We start from the raw sequence: 18,406 nt of genomic DNA, 5'->3' as shown, positions 1-18,406 counted from the left end.
CTTTTCTCTCATATGCGTGTTGCTCTCAAGTGAAAAAGAGGAGTCGTGTATATTCTATAACTAGTGTATCATAAGGGTAGATCTTTAGTTTTAATTACCTGCATATCTTCTAAGACATGGCTACTAGCATTGGGCTTAAAATTTTATCCTTTGCCTGTAGTATTTCGACTTGATTTTAAATAGGTTGGTCTATGTACTTCAAAGAAACTATTCTAATATTTTTAAGTTGGGTTGAGTTGATATTTTAAATTGCACTGGGTTAATATTTAAGTGGACAAGTGTTATTTGAATAATTATGTTAATTCAAAAACTTATAAATTACAGAAAATATGAGAAAATTATCTATGTTATTAATTATTAATTTTTGTAGTGGAAGTTCATTAGTAACTAATAAAGAGTTGAAATTTATTTTGAATACTTTAAATAGAGTAAGTCTATTATTATGGAATGAGTTTTCACTGTTATTTAATATATTTAAATACAATACAATTTCCTATTAAATTAAAATATGTTATTAGTATTTAAATAATTTAAGATATAATCATTCATTGATTTTATATTAAACAAACATTTATTCATTATTTTCTACAGAATGAATTCAATTAAGCATGTTTTCCTAGACAGATTAAGTGACGTTTAGTACTTCGTATAGGTGATGAGCTATGAAGTGAAATTCAGGAAGTAGCGTTGCTAAGTATGTAATTTGATCACAAATTACATTCATCACCTGTTAGCTTAGATAAATTATTATTAAAACCAATTCTTTAAAGCCAATGTTTATGTATTTCGCATGTTATAATTATGCAAACATGTCATCCAGCATAGCATATGATGATGTCATTCCACATTATGTTCAGATTCAGAAATTATAATTATGTACGTATTATGTCATGCACCTCACATCACATAAGACATATAAGATATCTTAAGTTCAAGTGCAAGATAAGATCAGATCAGTTTAATCAGATGACCATTTAGATGCATGGTATCAATACAGTTTCAAGGTGGATGTGCAAGCTACAGACTCAAGCATGATCCGCCATAATGTAATGACCCGATTCAATATTATTAGGGATAAATTCAGATATTTTATTGGGTTCGATAATTGGATTATTTTTTTCAATTAATATTTTTATCGATGAAGTAGGATTAATTTTTTTTTTTATTTTATTAATTTGAGATATATTTTAAGATAGGTTTCTAGTTAGTGTTTATTTTTTTAAAATTTCTTCATCTATCCCGTACGTGTATTCCTCTATATTGTTAGATTTCCAGTTTGAATAAAATTCTTAGATAAAACCATTATCCTGTTTAGTATTAGTAATCTCGTCTGATTGGATCCTATCACCATTCACGCCTCAATCCTCTCAGTCTGCGTTTTCTTATTGTCATCCATTTAGTTTCCTAGTTGATAGTTTCTCAATTGGAAACAAACTCCCAACTCCAAACTCAATCCAGCCTCCTTAGATCCACAATACCTCCCTTCCCCCTGCCTATAAAACTACCCCGAGACGCTCCAGTAATAAACACAACACAGAAAGCAAGCCCCTCATCGTAGACAAACCACTGAGAGACCACTTACGACAGCCAAAGCGAAACAGCCAGCCCACTGCCCAGCCAAACGGAAACAATCGATATACAAGAAGTTGTAGCTTCCTCCCGCAAAACGCTGCCACCTTAGAGAGCTAACAACCACCTTCCGAGGCTGCTCCACTTTCGGTTCCTCCCTCGAAATAGAGTCCCGCATGTGGTGACTTCTACACGGTGAATCTCCTCCCCAAACAACCATGTTTTCCAAGCCTCTTCCCTAAGCCACAGCGCAAAGCCAAACAGAAGCCAACTGCCACACAGTTGCCACCCTCCCTCCTTCACTACCCTTGCCAACCACCGAAAAAAATAGAGAAACTGTAGCCCCTATGTGGCAACTTCCTTGCTAGACCACGCTGACACCACTTCAAGGAACGTTGGAGTACCACCCACGGTGCCAGAAACTGCCAACCAGCTCAACCCCATGGCACCCACTCCAACCTGGTAAGCCCACGACCGTCGCCGCCCTCCTCTTTCTCTCGGCTATTTTCAACTTAACAGAAATCCCTCCCTCATTCTCTCGGTGTTGCACCACCCTGCCCAGAGGACCCAGTCGCATCGCCGGCACCACCCTGCCCAGAGGACCCAGTCGCAGAGCCGCCGTACCGTGCAACTTCCTCTCGATGAGTGTTGCACGTCTCTCTCTCTCTCTCTCTCTCCCGAGCCCTCTGTTTCCTTTACACACGACATTTCCTTCATTATTTTTGTTCCGTGTGTTTTTATCTCCAGACCCTTTGATTCATAATGGGCCCTAAGCCATACAGCTAGTGTATTCTTAAGTCAATAGAGTGTTGGGCTTGAGGTTAATTAGATGTGAATCATTGTGATAGATTTGTATTTTAAATTGGGTTTGACTTTATTATGTTTCAATAATTGTTTTAGTGATTTTTATTGGAGTAATGGTTATATTATTTAAGTGGGACATATAAATCCTAGATATATAGAACTGATTTCAATATTATGGAGTCAATGTGATTTTAGAGTTACGAAGGACCAAAGTTTATGGAAATATAGATTAAGTTGGAATTTCAGGTTTAATTACGAGGTACAGTTTAAGTAGAAATTGACGTAAGCTACGTACTTATCTTATAGGAAATCAGTCACATCCCAGAAATATTGGATTAGCGCTACGAGATAAATAGCATGATCATATCCTTATATGTATGTACAGTAAACGACATGTCTTTTATAAAAATATTTTGCATATATGCTCTTCATTGGAAGTGCATTTTTACGTACCTCAGTCATGATATATATTTATAAAAATCCATGATTTTATGAAAGAAGTTATGCATTAAAAGATTTATGAAATGTCATGATTTTATATGGGAGTTATGCATGAAAATAATTTATAAAAAGCTATGCATGATTTTATGTGAAGATTTATGCATCAAAATATTTATGAAAAATCATGATTTTATGTGAGGAAATATGTATCACAATATTTATGAAAGAACGTGATTTCATTTGAAATCTATGATATGATATGACAACTATGTATGCGATTTCTTTTCAAATCTATGATATGATAAGTATGCAAGTATGATTATGATTAAGATATGTAACGGCCTATGTTTTGATATGAAGACGGTATTTATGTTATGGGCATATTGCATTGCCAGATCGTGTATGCTGGTAGTGCACCCAATATGTATTCCTTATGTATGGATTCCACAACTCGCGGCCACGGACATAATCAAAATCTATTTAGATTCGCTAACCCTAACTCACAGGAGTCAACAATGGACAACGGCCTATGATAAGTGAAATAAGTTTATGCTTATGTTCATGTTATTTAGGTAAGTATTTATGAGTATGCATATTTTTTCAAGAAACCTTATATTTATTATGTTTACTGTATGATGTGTTACTTATAGAGTATTTGACTCATTTTTGTATATTTTTGTGTTTTTAAACCACTCCAGGTGATGAAATTTATGAAGATAATATTACAGAACTTGACCTAGGGAGACGAGGCAGAGGCATAGACAAATTATGCTATGATTAGTTTTATGGTTTAAGTTTTAAATAAATCTTTTTTTTATAAGCACATGAGACTTCCGTATATTTTAAAATAAGTGCTTCCACAAGCTCTATTTTAGATTTGAAGTATTTATTTATTTTTTTATATATGGAAATATTTCGCATTTGGTGCATTGTTAAAAAGAAAAGTTTTAGTCAAGTTTAGTAGCACATTGGCTCTCTGAAAATTCTAAAATGTCTTTATTAGGGAGCAAGGTGTTACACATAGTACGCTAGAATACTATCAGTGGCTTCCCTTGCAGCCGTAGTATGTGGGGCTGGTGGACAACCTCACACATAGGATTAAGTGTGTTGGCCAGTTAGATCAGTTAGTTAAATCAGATTAGTAAGTTAATTCAGATAAATCTGTCATACATAGCACAAACATCAGTATGAACAGTCATGAATTTTAAGCTCTCAACATGAACTTTTTTTTATGAAAAATCATATATGTCTTATATTTACGTTGTGATGGATTTCTTGCTGAGTCTTTGACTCATTTTATTTTATTTCATGTTTTTAACCACCTCGGTGAGGATAATGAACATGAGTAGACAAATCAGGATTAGAAGGAGCAGTCGTTTTAATTTTAGACTTCCCATAATAAAATTTTCTTTTATGATAAAGATTTTATTCAGTTTATTCATTTAAAATTTTTGAAAGACATTTAGGACTCGTTTGGATGTTGGAATGTACTCAGCTGAGTTGAGTTCGGGTCACATCCCTTCTAAGATCCAAACAGGTTGAGAGTTTGCATCCGTAAAGCACTCAGCTGAGTTTACACTGTAGTGACATAACCCATCCCTGACATTGCATGATTCCTGACTTCTCTATTTTCGTAAAATTAATCAATTTCCGTTATAACTCCTCCTCTCTCTTTCTCATCCTTCTTTTCCCCTAACCCATGTTGGACAAGTCGACCTTAGGAATTGCGAGAATCTATTAGGTATAAAATAGACTAGGTCTAGCCCACTGGGTGACCATCATCAAAAGGAGAATAGAGAAAAAGTATTTGAGTTTTGAGAAATGAAAGAGAAAAAATTAAATAAAAAAATTGTAAAGTTAAAATATTGTTATAATATAATTTTTTAATATAATTTTTATTTTGATTTTTGATAAAGTTAAATTTTTGCTTGTTTGATAGTTTGAAAAAATTGTAATGAATAGTTTACAAATGTTTAAATTTAAATAATATTTGAGAAATAAATAAGATAAAATAAAATAAGATGGGATGGGATAAAGATTCTTACAAAACATCACTTTAATTAATAGTCAAGATCGAACACGATATTACTTTTTACAACTTCTCCCAACATGTTTGGGTTTTAAAAGTACACAGCCTTAATAAGCTCACGTGCATCAGGAGGGGATCTAGCAATTAAAAGTTAACACAAGTCGCGAGGTATTTACAACTACCAGCATGAACCGGTGATTGGCAGTTAGAAACAAAGTTCCGTCGGATGCAACCCCGTATGACTCTTAGATGAGCGAACCTATCTAAACGAAACTTGATTCTTTCAACGCATTGACTTTTAGTTGGACGGAGCAGTACTGCGTTTTTTTTTATCTTCTCTTTTCTCATTGAAGGAAACAAAATTAAGAAACCCATGCCTCGTATCATGTAGATTCACCATGGATGAATCTCTTCTCTCAAAGACAGGAGTAGAAGAAGACTCTATTCGGCCATCACCAAGGAGAGAATTTCCTTCCAGCTACCTTGATCTTGGCCTTGGTCCCTCCCGACGCCAATCGGCGGCTCATCTCATCACCAGCGATGCCATTATTCCCATCATCACAACCCCCAAGTCCGGTTCCTTTGTAAACCTCATAGCCAACTTGAACTTGAACAATAAGAGAAGACTAGAACGGCGCTCCCACTCCGCTCCGTCGGTGTTCACCGACATCCGTGAAGATTCCCATGCTTCCTTCGAGCCCAAACCCACCAAAAGATCAACCCCTTTCATCGTCCGGCAAGCCTTTATCGGCGTAGTTCTGTACGTCATACTCGTAGTTACAATATTTATGATAAGTGGGAATTTCAAGGGTCATACCACATTCAGGCCAGTGGATGCATTGTACTTCACCGTGGTCACACTCTGCACAATTGGGTATGGAGATATTGTTCCAGACTCCACATTTACAAAGCTGTTTACTTGCGTTTTCATTTTAGTTGGTTTTGGATTCGTTGACATTCTACTCAATGGGTTGGTAACATACATTTGTGACAGACAAGAGGCAGTGTTATTGAGCACAGTGGATGAGAATAAGTTCAACTCCATGGTTAAAGCATACATGGTGGATACAGAGAAAGGGAGAATGAGAATAAGGATTAAAGTAGGTTTGGCTTTGGCGGTTGTGATTGGGTGTATTGCTATAGGGACAATTACGGTACACTTCATCGAGGATATGAGTTGGGTTGACAGCTTTTATCTCTCAGTCACGTCCGTGACAACAGTAGGTTATGGGGATTTCGCTTTTACTACGATTACAGGGAGGTGTTTCGCAGTAATTTGGCTGTTAGTTAGCACATTAGCCGTTGCCAGGGCGTTTCTGTACCTGACTGAGCTTAGGATTGACAAGAGGAATCGCAGAATTGCAAAATGGGTACTGCAGAAGAAGATTACAGTTGGGGATTTGGTAGCTGCAGACCTCGATAATGACGGCTCTATCAGGTATTTTTCTGACTGCTTTCAGCAAAGTTAAGATTAACTGTTCTCTCTATCTTGCACATGTTGGTACCCGTATGCAAACTTTCCTCATTTCTTCCCACCAAAATTTTGATAATCTAGTGCATTAAGTTATAGTCCGTCTTAGGTGTTAATTCGGAGTCAGTTTGGTTTGGGGCTAACGCTTAGTAAATCTTGCAAGTGTAGAGATAATTCAAGGTAAGTTGAATACGAAACCTACTTTCAGGCAATGTTTTTTAGACTGACATACAAAATTGGTTGATCTGAGACATGATGGATTATCATGGATTGGTCTCAAAGTTTGTCCACTGAATGAATAACATGGACTCGTAAAACTGCTCATGCCTTTAGCATTCTTTGGAAAGATCTGGCCTTTTTTGCTCAGTTAGAGAAAATGCCGTGAGTGAATTTCTCACCATCCTGTGGTCATCATTAACACAACAGAACAATCAGAGTGAGAGCATTAACACTACAACAGCTAGTTATACTTCAAGATGCAAGGGAGAAACTATGACGTGCTTGGGAATGGAAAGTTGCCAGCTCTATATATATATTGAAGGAGCACGCAATGTACATTGTACATAGCTTCGAGAAGACCACAAAAGTAGTGAAGAATGAAACAGAGTCAGACAAGGAATGGACTGATGTAAGTCATGACCTTCACAATGAAGTTGGAAGAACCGTACTGCAAGAGTCTATTGGAGTAGGAGAAAATAAAATGGTTATCAATTATTTTCTTCTGAAGTTCTTACCCTCAGAGAATTGTTAACAATTTTTTGCAAAGTCAGAGATGATGAATAATCCAAATAAGAACATCTCTGTGTCCAAAGTATTCTCATTTATATTGGCCTGTATTGGAATTAGTTGGGGTTAACATACACTATTTAGAGAACAACCTGGAAAGAGAAGTTCCCTATGTCGAGCAGAAAGGTATTTACAGCATGTGGAGTGTGCAAGATAAAGCTTATTAGTCATACCAACTAGTTAGAATGCCAAAAACTTCCTTCATAGGGAGTCAAATGGTCATTTTCATCGAGGGAAAGAGGTGCATCTCTAGGTGACTGCTGGTATGCAACGAAATGCATTGCATATATTGCTTGGAAAAATCAGGATGAGTTTTGAAGAGTAGTTTTGAGAAAACAGAATCGTGAAGAGCATTATGGTACCTATATAGTTTGAGGGCTGAGTGTGTGGAAAAAAGATAAAGAATGAAGAAACAATGTTTCATAACAATCTGTATGGAAGATTTTGGCATAGAGTATTTGTATAAGTTTTGGGCGTTATGTCACGGTATTCCTCCAGCACAAGCGAGGGCTTTTAATATTATCGGGAGGGGGTCACTCGTGGACATGTGACCTTTTCTCTTTTTCAAAAAAAAAAAAAAAATGTTTCATAACAAGATAATTCATTCTTCACGTCAATATCAGGATCTTCAAGTATGTCATTCAGATAAAGCAGGCTGCATTTATCAAATATTTGGAAAGCCAAGTGTGGATTTACAGATTAACCTTGGAATCTATGCATCCATCCAAAATGAAGTTATCTAAAAGGAGCAGATATGCCAGTTTGAGAATAGGCAAGTGGGGATAAGTTAATAATCTGATAAGAGAATGATAGCGAAGCCAGAAGCTTGATGCAAAGTAACGAATACTAATCCCTTGTGAAAAACCAGATATGATCAGGCACACTGTATACTGTTTTGATTAGGATGGAAAAAGTTAGTTGATTCTGTTGTCAGCAAGTTCACTATTGTAACTGATAATCTAGAAAGGACATTACTGAAGAATAGCTACATGATTTGCACTATCAATTAGTATGCTCAATTTAAATGTCGTGCAAGAGCGATTAGTGGATCAGAGAGGCAAGTGTTTGATGCTAAAAAGAGGAGCTGAGATCAATCTCCATGTTTACTTTTTACAAAACAATATTATTTTTTTTAGTGAAGTGTAGTTTCTGGTGCTTTTCATACGGAATTCCATACTGGCCTGTTCTATTATCTGCACATATTTTAAGCACGCTGTGTCAATTTCTGAGTTATTTTTAATGTTTATTATGACTACAGTAAAGCTGAATTCGTTATTTACAAGCTTAAGGAGATGGGAAAGATATCAGAGAAAGACATCCTGCAGATTGGCAAACAATTTGATTTGCTGGACAGTAGCAATTGTGGCAAAATTACTCTGGCTGATCTCATGGAAAGCGAGTGACTAAAGCATGCATGGATTTCCAAATGGATATATATATAAAGGATCACGGCATTGGGATTTTTTTTGTCAGCAATACATAGAGCACACTAGGACCTCTTATTCTTGTACATAATCATTCCTCATCAAATATATGCAGAATGAGGCAGATGATGATCCCATCATCCTGAAATGAGGTCAGATGGTTATACTTATACCAATTGGCGGCTATTCTTTAGCAAATGCTTTCAAATATATAGGCATGTTTTGTGGAGCTAAATTTACAGTTTCCTTCTTAGATAGACAAGTCAACTTTTAACCTCGATCATCCCAAATATACCGTATGTCAATGTACATGAAACTTTCCACAATGTAAATTGCTATACCAACATATGAAATCCTAATAAATTTTATAATTGTTTTTCAATTCTAGTTAGAGCTCAATTCATCTTAAAACAAGCTTTGTCACCAACATTACAGGCAATGAGAGAGAACAATTTCCAGCATATTTACTGGAATACACATTAGCATAGCAAAAGTTGCAGGTTTTTGGTATATCTGCCAGGAACCAAGTAATCACCAAAAGGAACAAAAACTCAAAACAAAACAAAAGCCATAGATTTGCATGCAAATTTGTGGAAGTGAAGGAACCAATGGACAGCTTTGAGGAAGAGTCTGGAACTGAAGTATTGAAAGTACAAGGCAGAAGTGAATACATTCTGACCATAGGGCTCGTGGGCTTCTTGTGTATTTCCTTATCTTGGTTGATTAAGTGGACCGAAATACGTTAATGGGTTGTAGCCGAAAGTGTTAAGACTTCTTTAAATTGTTGCTTTGTAAGGTTTCGTTAATTGCTTGTTATGGCCCAGGCCCGTGTTGGGGAGGGCATTATAGTTAGTATTTGCCAGCTATATGTACTAAGCAGTACTGCTGTGTAAGAATTATCTAGAAAGTAATATAAACTTCTCTCTCTTTCATCTTTCCTCTAATTTCTTAGGAGGTCTTCTTACCCTCAAAGTGAGATATTTCACAATTAATATTTACATTACAATGGGTTTATTACATTTGGTATAAGAGAGACACCGATCTATGTATACAAAACCCAATCAGCATGGTAGAAGGTATGCTTGAATCAGCTTCAAGATGGCTTGAATGCTCTAAAGAAGGCCATTGGTGCCCAATATCAAAACCTTGAGACAGAGATGCTGGCCCTTAATAGGCAAAATGATGCTATGATTGTAACACCCGGTCCCACTATGAAACCCAAGCCTAGACTAGATGGAAGCCTAACCTTCAAGAGAAACGATGCCGTTTTGGGTAAGCTTCCTCCCTTTCAAAATTTTTTCTTGACCCTGACGGTTATTGCTCTTATCTCTTCCCATTCCGTTTTTCACACCTTTGAATCCCTCTCCACCTCAAGTTCCACCTCCCCACGCCTCTGTAACCTTTTTTTTCCCTCCCTTTTAAGTTCTCTCTCAACAAACTCTTTCTTTCCATATCTCTCAAGCTCTCGGTTCTCTCTCTCGGAGTCTCTCTCGTTTCACTGCAAACCTACATGCAATCTTGAGTCTTCACGCACTGCTACAACATCACCAGCCTCCCAACATGACCATCCTCCACTCTCATGCAACATCATTAGCAATAGACAGTGCCGGACATCAAGACCCTACTGTCGGAAGTAGCCCCGTTGCACTTCTCACAAGAGTCGCACATGCAACCACCGTAAGCCACCCCAAAGTAGAACTCCTCCTCCGACGTTTCTCGTGAATCAGCCACCCCCACGCACATTCAACAGCTTTAAGCCATTGCGTCGCAACCTCCTCTCTCTAATCACTATCGTGCCAGCCACTAAAACCTTGGACTAGTGTGCCCTGTTGCACCATGCCGAAACAGGGGAGGTATTTCCCCACTATAAGACACTGCAACCACCCCTATTGAGAACTCCATCACGTTGAGACCCCACAGAAAACGCCTGTGAAAACTTCCCATCACCCCTTGTCCGCCGCACGCCACCTCAGTCTCACAGTGAATTGTATCTCTCTCTATCTCACGCTTGGCTTGCTCATCCCATTATCTCTATCTCATAACATGGTTTCTCTCTCATCACTCTCTCTCTCTCTCTCTCTCTCTTAGTGCTCCGCTTCTATGCTCGCTGACACCGGCAAATTCATCTTAGCTGTCCATCTCTGTCAACGTCAAGCTCTAAGTCCCTATCGCAGTTGATCCAGCTCTCTCTTGGTGAGCTTAGTTTTTACGTATGTTTTGGGTTCTTTTCTATTTCAGAAACATTGCTTGTAATTTTTTTTTTTTAACTTCCCACTTTATTTCCTAAAACATCCCTTTAGGTGAGATTTATATTTATAAATTTAGTGCTCATTTTAGGAGAGTCTTTTTTTTTTTTTAAATATATAGATAATAAAGCAAATAAATATAGAGTTGAATTATATTTTTTTAGTAATATATATATATATATATATATTAAAATATTAATCTTTGAAGTGAACAGTAAATACAAAATTTTATTTGGAATCCTTTTAAAAGAATATTTTTTATTTAACCAAAATTATGATTTTCTACTTATAATGATTTTGATATAAGTATGTTATTTAGTTTTATATTTTATAGTTAGACCTCAATAGTAAATGGGTTAGATTTTAATACTTTAGTCAGAGATTAAGTTGGATATCGAGGAATTTGGGAAGTGATGATACTTTTAGGGATTGAGAATTTAGGTTTTTGAGGAATTAAAATAGGTTATTTTAGCATCTTAGACTTAAATATTGAAATACGTGTTTGATCGAAAATTTATGAGAATTACGTGATTATTTTATAGGTGACGATTAATATTTGTTTGGCATTATTGAGAAAATTCTTCAAATGCTAAGAAGTCCAGGTAGTTTAGGTAAGCGGGGTTCATTGCACAAAAGAAATGAAATAAAGTTGACTTCAAAAATATGCATGTTCATTTTTTAAAGGAAATATGAAAACGATCTCAGATGTTTGTTCTGCATATGCATAAATTCTATATAAGAGAAAGAATGATGGACACTAAGGTGAACCAAGTCTTAAAGATCATTTACAAGTTTTAAATGGGGCAATCACAAGATTGAGAGCTAAGAAGTGCAATGAAGCAATGCAAGGATTGATGCAATCCACTTGGGATGAGTTTGGCAAGAGCTGAATATTTAAGATGGGTCTGAGAGAAAGAGATCTAGTGATCATCCATGTGATACAAGCTATGGAAGAGTGCAACATAAATTAGGGCCTATGATTATGTTTATGTAACTGAAGGCTTTGGACTTGTTTGTTTTATTAAAGAGGCTTATTTTATTAGTTATAGGAATTAGTCTAGAATAATGGGGCTTGAGGATACTTGGCCCACATATGTTTCATTTTGTTGAATTAGGGTTTCAAGAAGTTACTGTAGTCGCAACACTATTCATTTAGGGGTATTTTTGAAAGAAAGAGCTTTATTTTGGTTAGGATTTTAAATAGGTTTTGGTTTAAGTACTCTTTGTATCCTTATTTTAATTAGTTTATGAAATTTGATGAATTTATTCATTGTGGGTTGAGTTTATATCGTTTTGTTCTTAAATGAACTTTTGAACTTATCAAAGGCAAATCACAACCTTTGTGATGTTCTTCCTTATAATTTAGGTTCTTGAGACAGGTTCTTCAATGGGTCTAGATTTTCATATAATCTAGTTTCTTGAAATGAGTTCCTCAATGGGTCTAAGTTTTCCATTAGCTTGATTTTGGCTTTCTTGGGTGAGTTTTCAAATTGATTGTGGGTTCAAGAGATTCCATTCCCATGGGTTCATATCATTTGGTATTCAGAGCTCGGTTTCCAATCAGATCTAATTCCATCTTTTAATTATTGCATCTTTAATTCTAGGGCTTTATTGTTCTAGGGTTGCAAAAAAAAAAAGAAAAAAAAAGTGGTTGAATTACATCATCTTGGGGCTGCCTAATTTGTCTTGTTCATTGGGGTTGTGTTCTTGATCCTAGGGTTTGGAAATTCTAGGGTTTCGAACATCTCTAAGTTTGTCAATTGCTTGGAGTGTCATTTCATTGATTCTCTTATAATTCATTGTCAATTCTTGTGTGTTTAAATTCAATTGCTTGATTTTCAATTGAATATTGATATTTGTGATTGAATTCTAGAAAGGAAACGAATAGGAAAGAAAAGAAAGGAAAAGAAAAAAAGAAAAGAAAAAATTCAAAAAAAAAAAAAAAAACGAAAAAAAGGGGGTTAGCATACTCAAAGATTGCTACATAGTTACAACAAAGAGAAAGACATTTGTTGATTGAGCCTTATCTTCAAATGGGCTGAATACATCATTATAGTTGGTATCTTTTTTTATAATTACTCTTTCCCTCGTATAAATTCCTTGAGTTGCGTGTCATTTTATTCATTCATTATTTCTTGTTCTTGTTTATTGAACCTAATTATTAGTTGGAATAAAATAAGATTGTATTGTCTTGATTTAGTTAAACTTATTCTTAAAGAACTTGAGCGGGAAAAATCTTGAAGTAAAAGGCAAGAGAGTGTGAGACTATTATCGGGAAAATGCCAATTAAGAGTGAAACACGAGTGAAGTGCTATTATTTGAGTGTAAACACATAAGAAAGTGTGTGACGTTTTTACCACAAAATTTCTTTTTGTGTAGCACATTACAATATCTCATAGGAGTGACTCATCACCGAAGGGGATGACAAATAACTCATTCTTTGTGTTGCAGGCCATGCAACAACAATTTGAGCGGTTGAATACTAGGCTCAACCGCTCAAATAGGAGGAGGAATCTTGAGAGGCCTGTAGAAACATGAAGAGAGTTGAAAGTTATCATGAGGGGGAGATTTGTACCTAGCCACTACTATAGAGACCTCTACTAAAAACTACAAAATCTTATACAGGGGTCTAAGAGTGTAGAGGATTACCATAAGGAGATGGAGGTGGCTATGATTCAGACTAATATAGTGGAGGATCCGGAGGCCACGATGACTAGAGTTTTTAGTGGGTTGAATAGGGAGATAGCTAATGTAGTTGAGTTGCAATATTATGTGGAGGTAGAGGGCATGGTGCACATGACTATGAAGGTGGAGAGGCAATTAAAGGGAAAGGGTACAGTAAGGTATACTTCGGTTTCTCGCACTCATTGAAAACCAAAGTGAGACAAAAATGATCAAGCTGTAACGAAGGGGAAGGCCGAACCATCTAAGGGGAAAGATGAGGGAACTAGCAACAAACCCAAGGTAGAATCCTATCCTTCACAAAATAGAGATATTAAATGTTTTAAGTGTTTGGGTTCAGGGCATATTGCATCTTAATGTCCAAAGATGCGAGTGATGATTATGCATGACAATGGAGAGGTGATGATTGAGAATGAGGGTGATAGTGAGGAGATGCCCGAGTTGGTTGATACTAGTGATGAGGATAGAGTGGAGTCCCCTGTGACAGGTGAATCTCTTGTTGCTAGACGTGCTCTCAATACACAAATCAAGGTGGATGATACAGAGTAGCAGAGAGGAACATTTTCCTTTCTAGATGCCACATCAACAATAAGGTATATAGTATGATCATTGATGGTGGAGTTGTACTAATGTTACTAGCATTATTTTAATTAAGAAATTGAATTTGCCTACCTTGAAACATTCTAGACCATACAAGTTGCAATAGTTGAATGATTATGGGGAGATTAGGGTAAATAGGGAAGTGTTAGTTTCTTTTTCAATTGGGAAATATATGGATGAAGTGCTTTGTGATGTAGTGCCTATGCATGCTGGCCATATTTTATTGGGAAGGCCGTGACAGTATGATAGGAAAGTGATTCATGACGGGTTCAAGAATATGTATACTTTGGTAAAAGATAATAAGACCATTACTCTTGTACCTTTGACTTGAAGACAGTATGAAGATTAAGTGGAATTGAAAAGAGAGAACGAGTTGAAAAACACTTGTGAGGTCGAGAGTTTAAAAAGAAGATGAAAGAGAGAGTGAAAGAAAAAAGGAGAGTGAAAAAAAAAAAGAGACTGAAAGAAAAAAAGAGAGTGAAAAGAAAAAAGAGAGTGAAAAGAAAAGAGCGAGTGAATAAACTGAGAGAAAGATAAAGAGAAAAGTGAGTTTTTATACTAAGGCAAATTCTACAACTAACGAACTTAACAAAACCTTGCCTAGTGTTGTTGTCTCTTTATTGCAGGGATATGAGGTCATGATTCCTAGTGCTGTGTTTAGTGGATTGCCACCTATTAGAGAGATAAAGCATTACATTGATTTTGTGCCGAGTGCGACAATTCCTACCTGACCTTTCTTTGACGAACATGAGTCCTTAAAGTACTTAAAGAGACAATGTAAGTTGAATAGAATGCATGCCAAGTGGGAGGAATTCATTGATACCTTTCTTCCTGTAATCAAATACACACAAGGTAAGGAAAATTTTGTGGTTGATGCTTTAGCAAGAAGGTATGCCCTTATCTTCATTTTAGATGCAAAGTTATTGAGATTTGAATATGATTAGGAATTGCATGCTAATGCTGATGACTTTGCTAGTGTGTGTGAAGTGTGTGAGAAGGCGTTGTTTGGTAAGTGCTATAGACTAAATTGATATTTGTTTAGAGAGAATAAACTTTGTGAGCCTACTAGTCTTATGCGTGAGATGATAGTGCATGGATGTGGTTTGTTGGGTCATTATGGTGTAAAAATGATTTTAAATGTGTTGCGTGACCATGGGTGGGAGTATTGCTTGCCATTTATTGAGTTTGCATATAATTGGAGTGATCATTTTGGTGCAAGGAAGACTTTAAATATGTTTCATGAATGTTTGTGGGAGTATCATTTACCATTCATTGACTCGTTGCATGAACATTTGCGGGAGTATCATTTGCCCTTATTAGAGTTTTAATCCACTTACTCCTTTAGCTTTGATGCTTTTGCTTGTTGATGACAAGAGCAACTTGGATGAACTTTTCCAAATAATTGAAAAAATTAATGAAAATTCATATCAAGTGGATCTTCCAGATAAGTATCATATTTTTGCTAATTTCAAAGTTTCTGATCTTTTTCCATTTGATACAGGTGGAGATTTGAGGTCGACTCCTTTTGAGGAGAGGGGGAATGATGGACACCTAGGTAGAGCAAGTCTTAAAGATCCTTTGCAAATTTCAGATGGGGCAATCACAAGATCGAGAGCTAAGAACTGTAATGAAGCAATGCAAGGATTGGTGCAATCCCCTTGGGATGAGTCTAGCAAGAGCTGAATATCAAGATGTGCTTGAGAGAAGGAGATTCAGTGATCATCTATGTTATACAAGCTATTGAAGAGTGCAACATAAATTAGGGCCTATTATTATGTTTATGTGATTGAAGGCCTTGAACTTGTTTATTTCATTAAAGGGGCTTATTTTATTAGTTATAGGAATTAGTCTAGAATAATTGAGCTTGAGGATGCTTAGCTCACATATGTTTCAATTTGTTGAACTAGGGTTTCAAGAAGTTATCGTAGCCGAGTTATTGTAGCTATGATACTATTGATTCAAAGAGCTTTATTTTGACTAGGATTTTAATTAGGTTTTGGTTTAAATACTCTTTGTAGTCTCATTTTAATTAGTTTATGAAGTTTGATGAATTTATTCATTATGAGTTGAGTTTATCTCCTCTTGTTCTTGAATGAACTTTTGAACTTATCAAAGGTAAATCACAGCTTTTGTGACGTTCTTCCTTATAATTTAGGTTCTTGAGATAGGTTTTTCAATAGGTTTAGATTTTCATATAATCTAAGTTCTTGAAACAAGTTCCTTAATAGGCCTAAATTTTCTATTGACTTGATTTTGGCTTTCTTGGGTGAGTTTTCAAATTGATTGTGGGTTCATGGGATTCTATTCCCACAAGTTCATATCAAAGTATTTTCTATCATGACTGGTGTAGATATGAACTAATTTTGTGCATTCTGTTTTTGAACTATGCAAAAAGAGTGAATATGAAATCTAAAAGTTTTGCTATGAATAAATGAAGATGTTTTGATTCTGTTTATTTCGAACATGTGAAATGATCTGAAGCTGTTCAATATTCGGTTTTGAAATGATATGGCATCTGAAAACCTTGGCATGAATTTTTGATTTTGTATCTGAATATGATCTGGTTCCGATGATGTTCTGTTATATTTCTCTTAAGGCCCTGCCTTGGGTATAATAGTAGTATACGATCAAGCGAAGGGTATAATGGTAGTTTATAACCCTACCACTGGGGTGAGCCATGGTATACGGCCCATCCACGGGTATAATGATGATTTATGACCTTGCCCCGGAGGTGAAACATGATATACGACCCAACCACGGATATAATGGTGGTTTATAACCCTACTACGGGGGTTAAACATGGTATACGGCCCAGCCACATGTATAATAGTGGTTTATAACCCTACCACGGGGGTTAAAGATGGTATCTGTCTCGATGCAATGCTCCGATATGATATGAAGATGATGTTTCAGTTTATGATATGCCGAAGGATTTTTGAATTAGAAAGTTTTCTGAAAATTTTGCTCTGATGTTTTGTAACAAGTTTTGTTTATGCATTCTGAAAGTAAGTATGTTGTTTATGCAAATTGAAAGTAAATTTTTTGTTATGTATACTGAACTTTATAAATGCTCATATTTACATGCTATATTATATGTTCTTTGCTGACTGAGTTGTTAATAACTCACCCCCTTATCTCCACAATATGTTTTAGATATTTTGATGATTCAGTTGAGGATCAAGATTATGAGGCATTGGATGAGATGATTTGAGTATAGTAGATTAAGTATAGAATTTTTTTTGAGTATTGGCGATTTTTATTAAGAAATTTTATTGTGTTATGATGACTTGGCATTTTGGAAATTTGGTTATATTGAGGAAATTAGATTGAATCAAAACTTCTATATGATATTGAGAATTTGGAGTCTATTATTATATTGTTGAATTGTGACTTTAAGTGATAGGAAGTAACTCTTCGACCTGTGTGGGGTAGGGTTATTACAATTGGTATCAGAGCCAAGTTAGAGATTCTGCATACTATAATAAGGAGTTTGATGAAATTTAAGGTTTGAGGTTCTGCAGACTATAAACATATGAGATTTGGATATCTAAGAGTTTTAGGGAATAAAGTTCATATTTGAGGTGTAGAGATTTGAGGACTATAAGGATGATGATGTGGATATCTAAGGTTTGAGATTCTGCAAATTTTGTTGGTTGAGTTTTGGAATATGAGGTTTAGAGTTTCTGAATACAGAAAAAATAGAGATTTTGATGAGGTTGAAGGTTTGAGAAATTCTGTAGGTCCAAGATATGATTTTGAGAATATTTAAGGCTTCCGCATTTGCATACTCATGGAAGGTGGATTACGAAATCTAAGGTTTAGAGGTTCTACATAATTTAAAAATGATCTGGATGAGATTTGAGGTTTTAGACTTTTCAGTACTTAAGAAATGATTTTCAAGAGATTTAGAATTTTTGATTCGGTAGGCTTATTTTGTAGACTGTAGGAAATGATTTTGATAAGATTTAAGGTTTAGATTTTGAAGGTGTATATAAGTTTGATCAAAAGTTAGGTTTTGACATTTGTAGACTCTAATATTTGAGATTTTGGACTTCATTTTTATTATATATATATATATGTATTTTATATAGATTTTTGCCGAGATACTTCTATTATTCATTTTTGGGTAAGCCTCTTGGTCCAACCTCATAAAACTTTTGTTGGCAATTCAAGTTAGTGTTTTGATCATAGTACTTTCGAAAACTACTTTTTTTATAAAGATTTTTCTTGTATCTTTTATGAAAAAAAAGAGGATTTTTTCAAGGATATGACCAATTTTTGAACCCAATTACATCGTGTGATCCTTCTATTATAGGTGCGAGTCAATTCCTTCCATAGTCACTTAGTGGAGAAC

At 35.6% G+C, this 18,406-nt stretch overlaps 1 protein-coding gene across 4 annotated transcripts; it reads left to right on the top strand.

Annotated features, from left to right (window-relative positions):
- Nucleotides 1-5,152: 5,152 nt before the first annotated feature.
- On the top strand, nucleotides 5,153-15,942 carry LOC109019999 (two-pore potassium channel 3-like). Of its 4 annotated transcripts, none has more exons than XR_004801863.1 (3): nucleotides 5,159-6,281; nucleotides 8,359-8,676; nucleotides 8,960-9,434. XR_004801863.1 is itself a non-coding variant. In XM_018998269.2 (3 exons), exons 1-3 carry the CDS (start codon nucleotides 5,242-5,244, stop codon nucleotides 8,501-8,503), a joined length of 1,065 nt encoding a protein of 354 aa, XP_018853814.2. In that variant the 5' UTR covers nucleotides 5,161-5,241; the 3' UTR covers nucleotides 8,504-8,911. The 4 variants fall into 4 exon arrangements, 3 of the variants coding, with proteins under 3 accessions (XP_035547323.1, XP_018857926.2, XP_018853814.2); XM_018998269.2 differs by lacking the exon at nucleotides 8,960-9,434 and having other exon boundaries at nucleotides 5,161-5,717; nucleotides 5,838-6,281; nucleotides 8,359-8,911; XM_035691430.1 differs by lacking the exons at nucleotides 8,359-8,676; nucleotides 8,960-9,434 and adding an exon at nucleotides 15,554-15,942 and having other exon boundaries at nucleotides 5,153-6,281.
- Nucleotides 15,943-18,406: the final 2,464 nt, after the last annotated feature.

The sequence above is a fragment of the Juglans regia genome, chromosome 1 (genome assembly GCF_001411555.2).
Source record: "Juglans regia cultivar Chandler chromosome 1, Walnut 2.0, whole genome shotgun sequence".
NCBI lineage: Eukaryota > Viridiplantae > Streptophyta > Magnoliopsida > Fagales > Juglandaceae > Juglans > Juglans regia.
The sequence above is the reverse complement of the archived record's forward strand: the minus strand, read 5'-3'. Positions and strand labels throughout refer to the sequence as shown.

Excerpts from the sequence above, each read along its gene's own strand:
- LOC109019999 (XM_019002381.2), top strand. The coding sequence starts at position 5,242 with ATGGATGAATCTCTTCTCTCAAAGACAGGAGTAGAAGAAGACTCTATT. Across the intron at positions 6,282-8,358 it reads GATAATGACGGCTCTATCAG|TAAAGCTGAATTCGTTATTT; the intron begins GTATTTTTCTGA and ends TTATGACTACAG.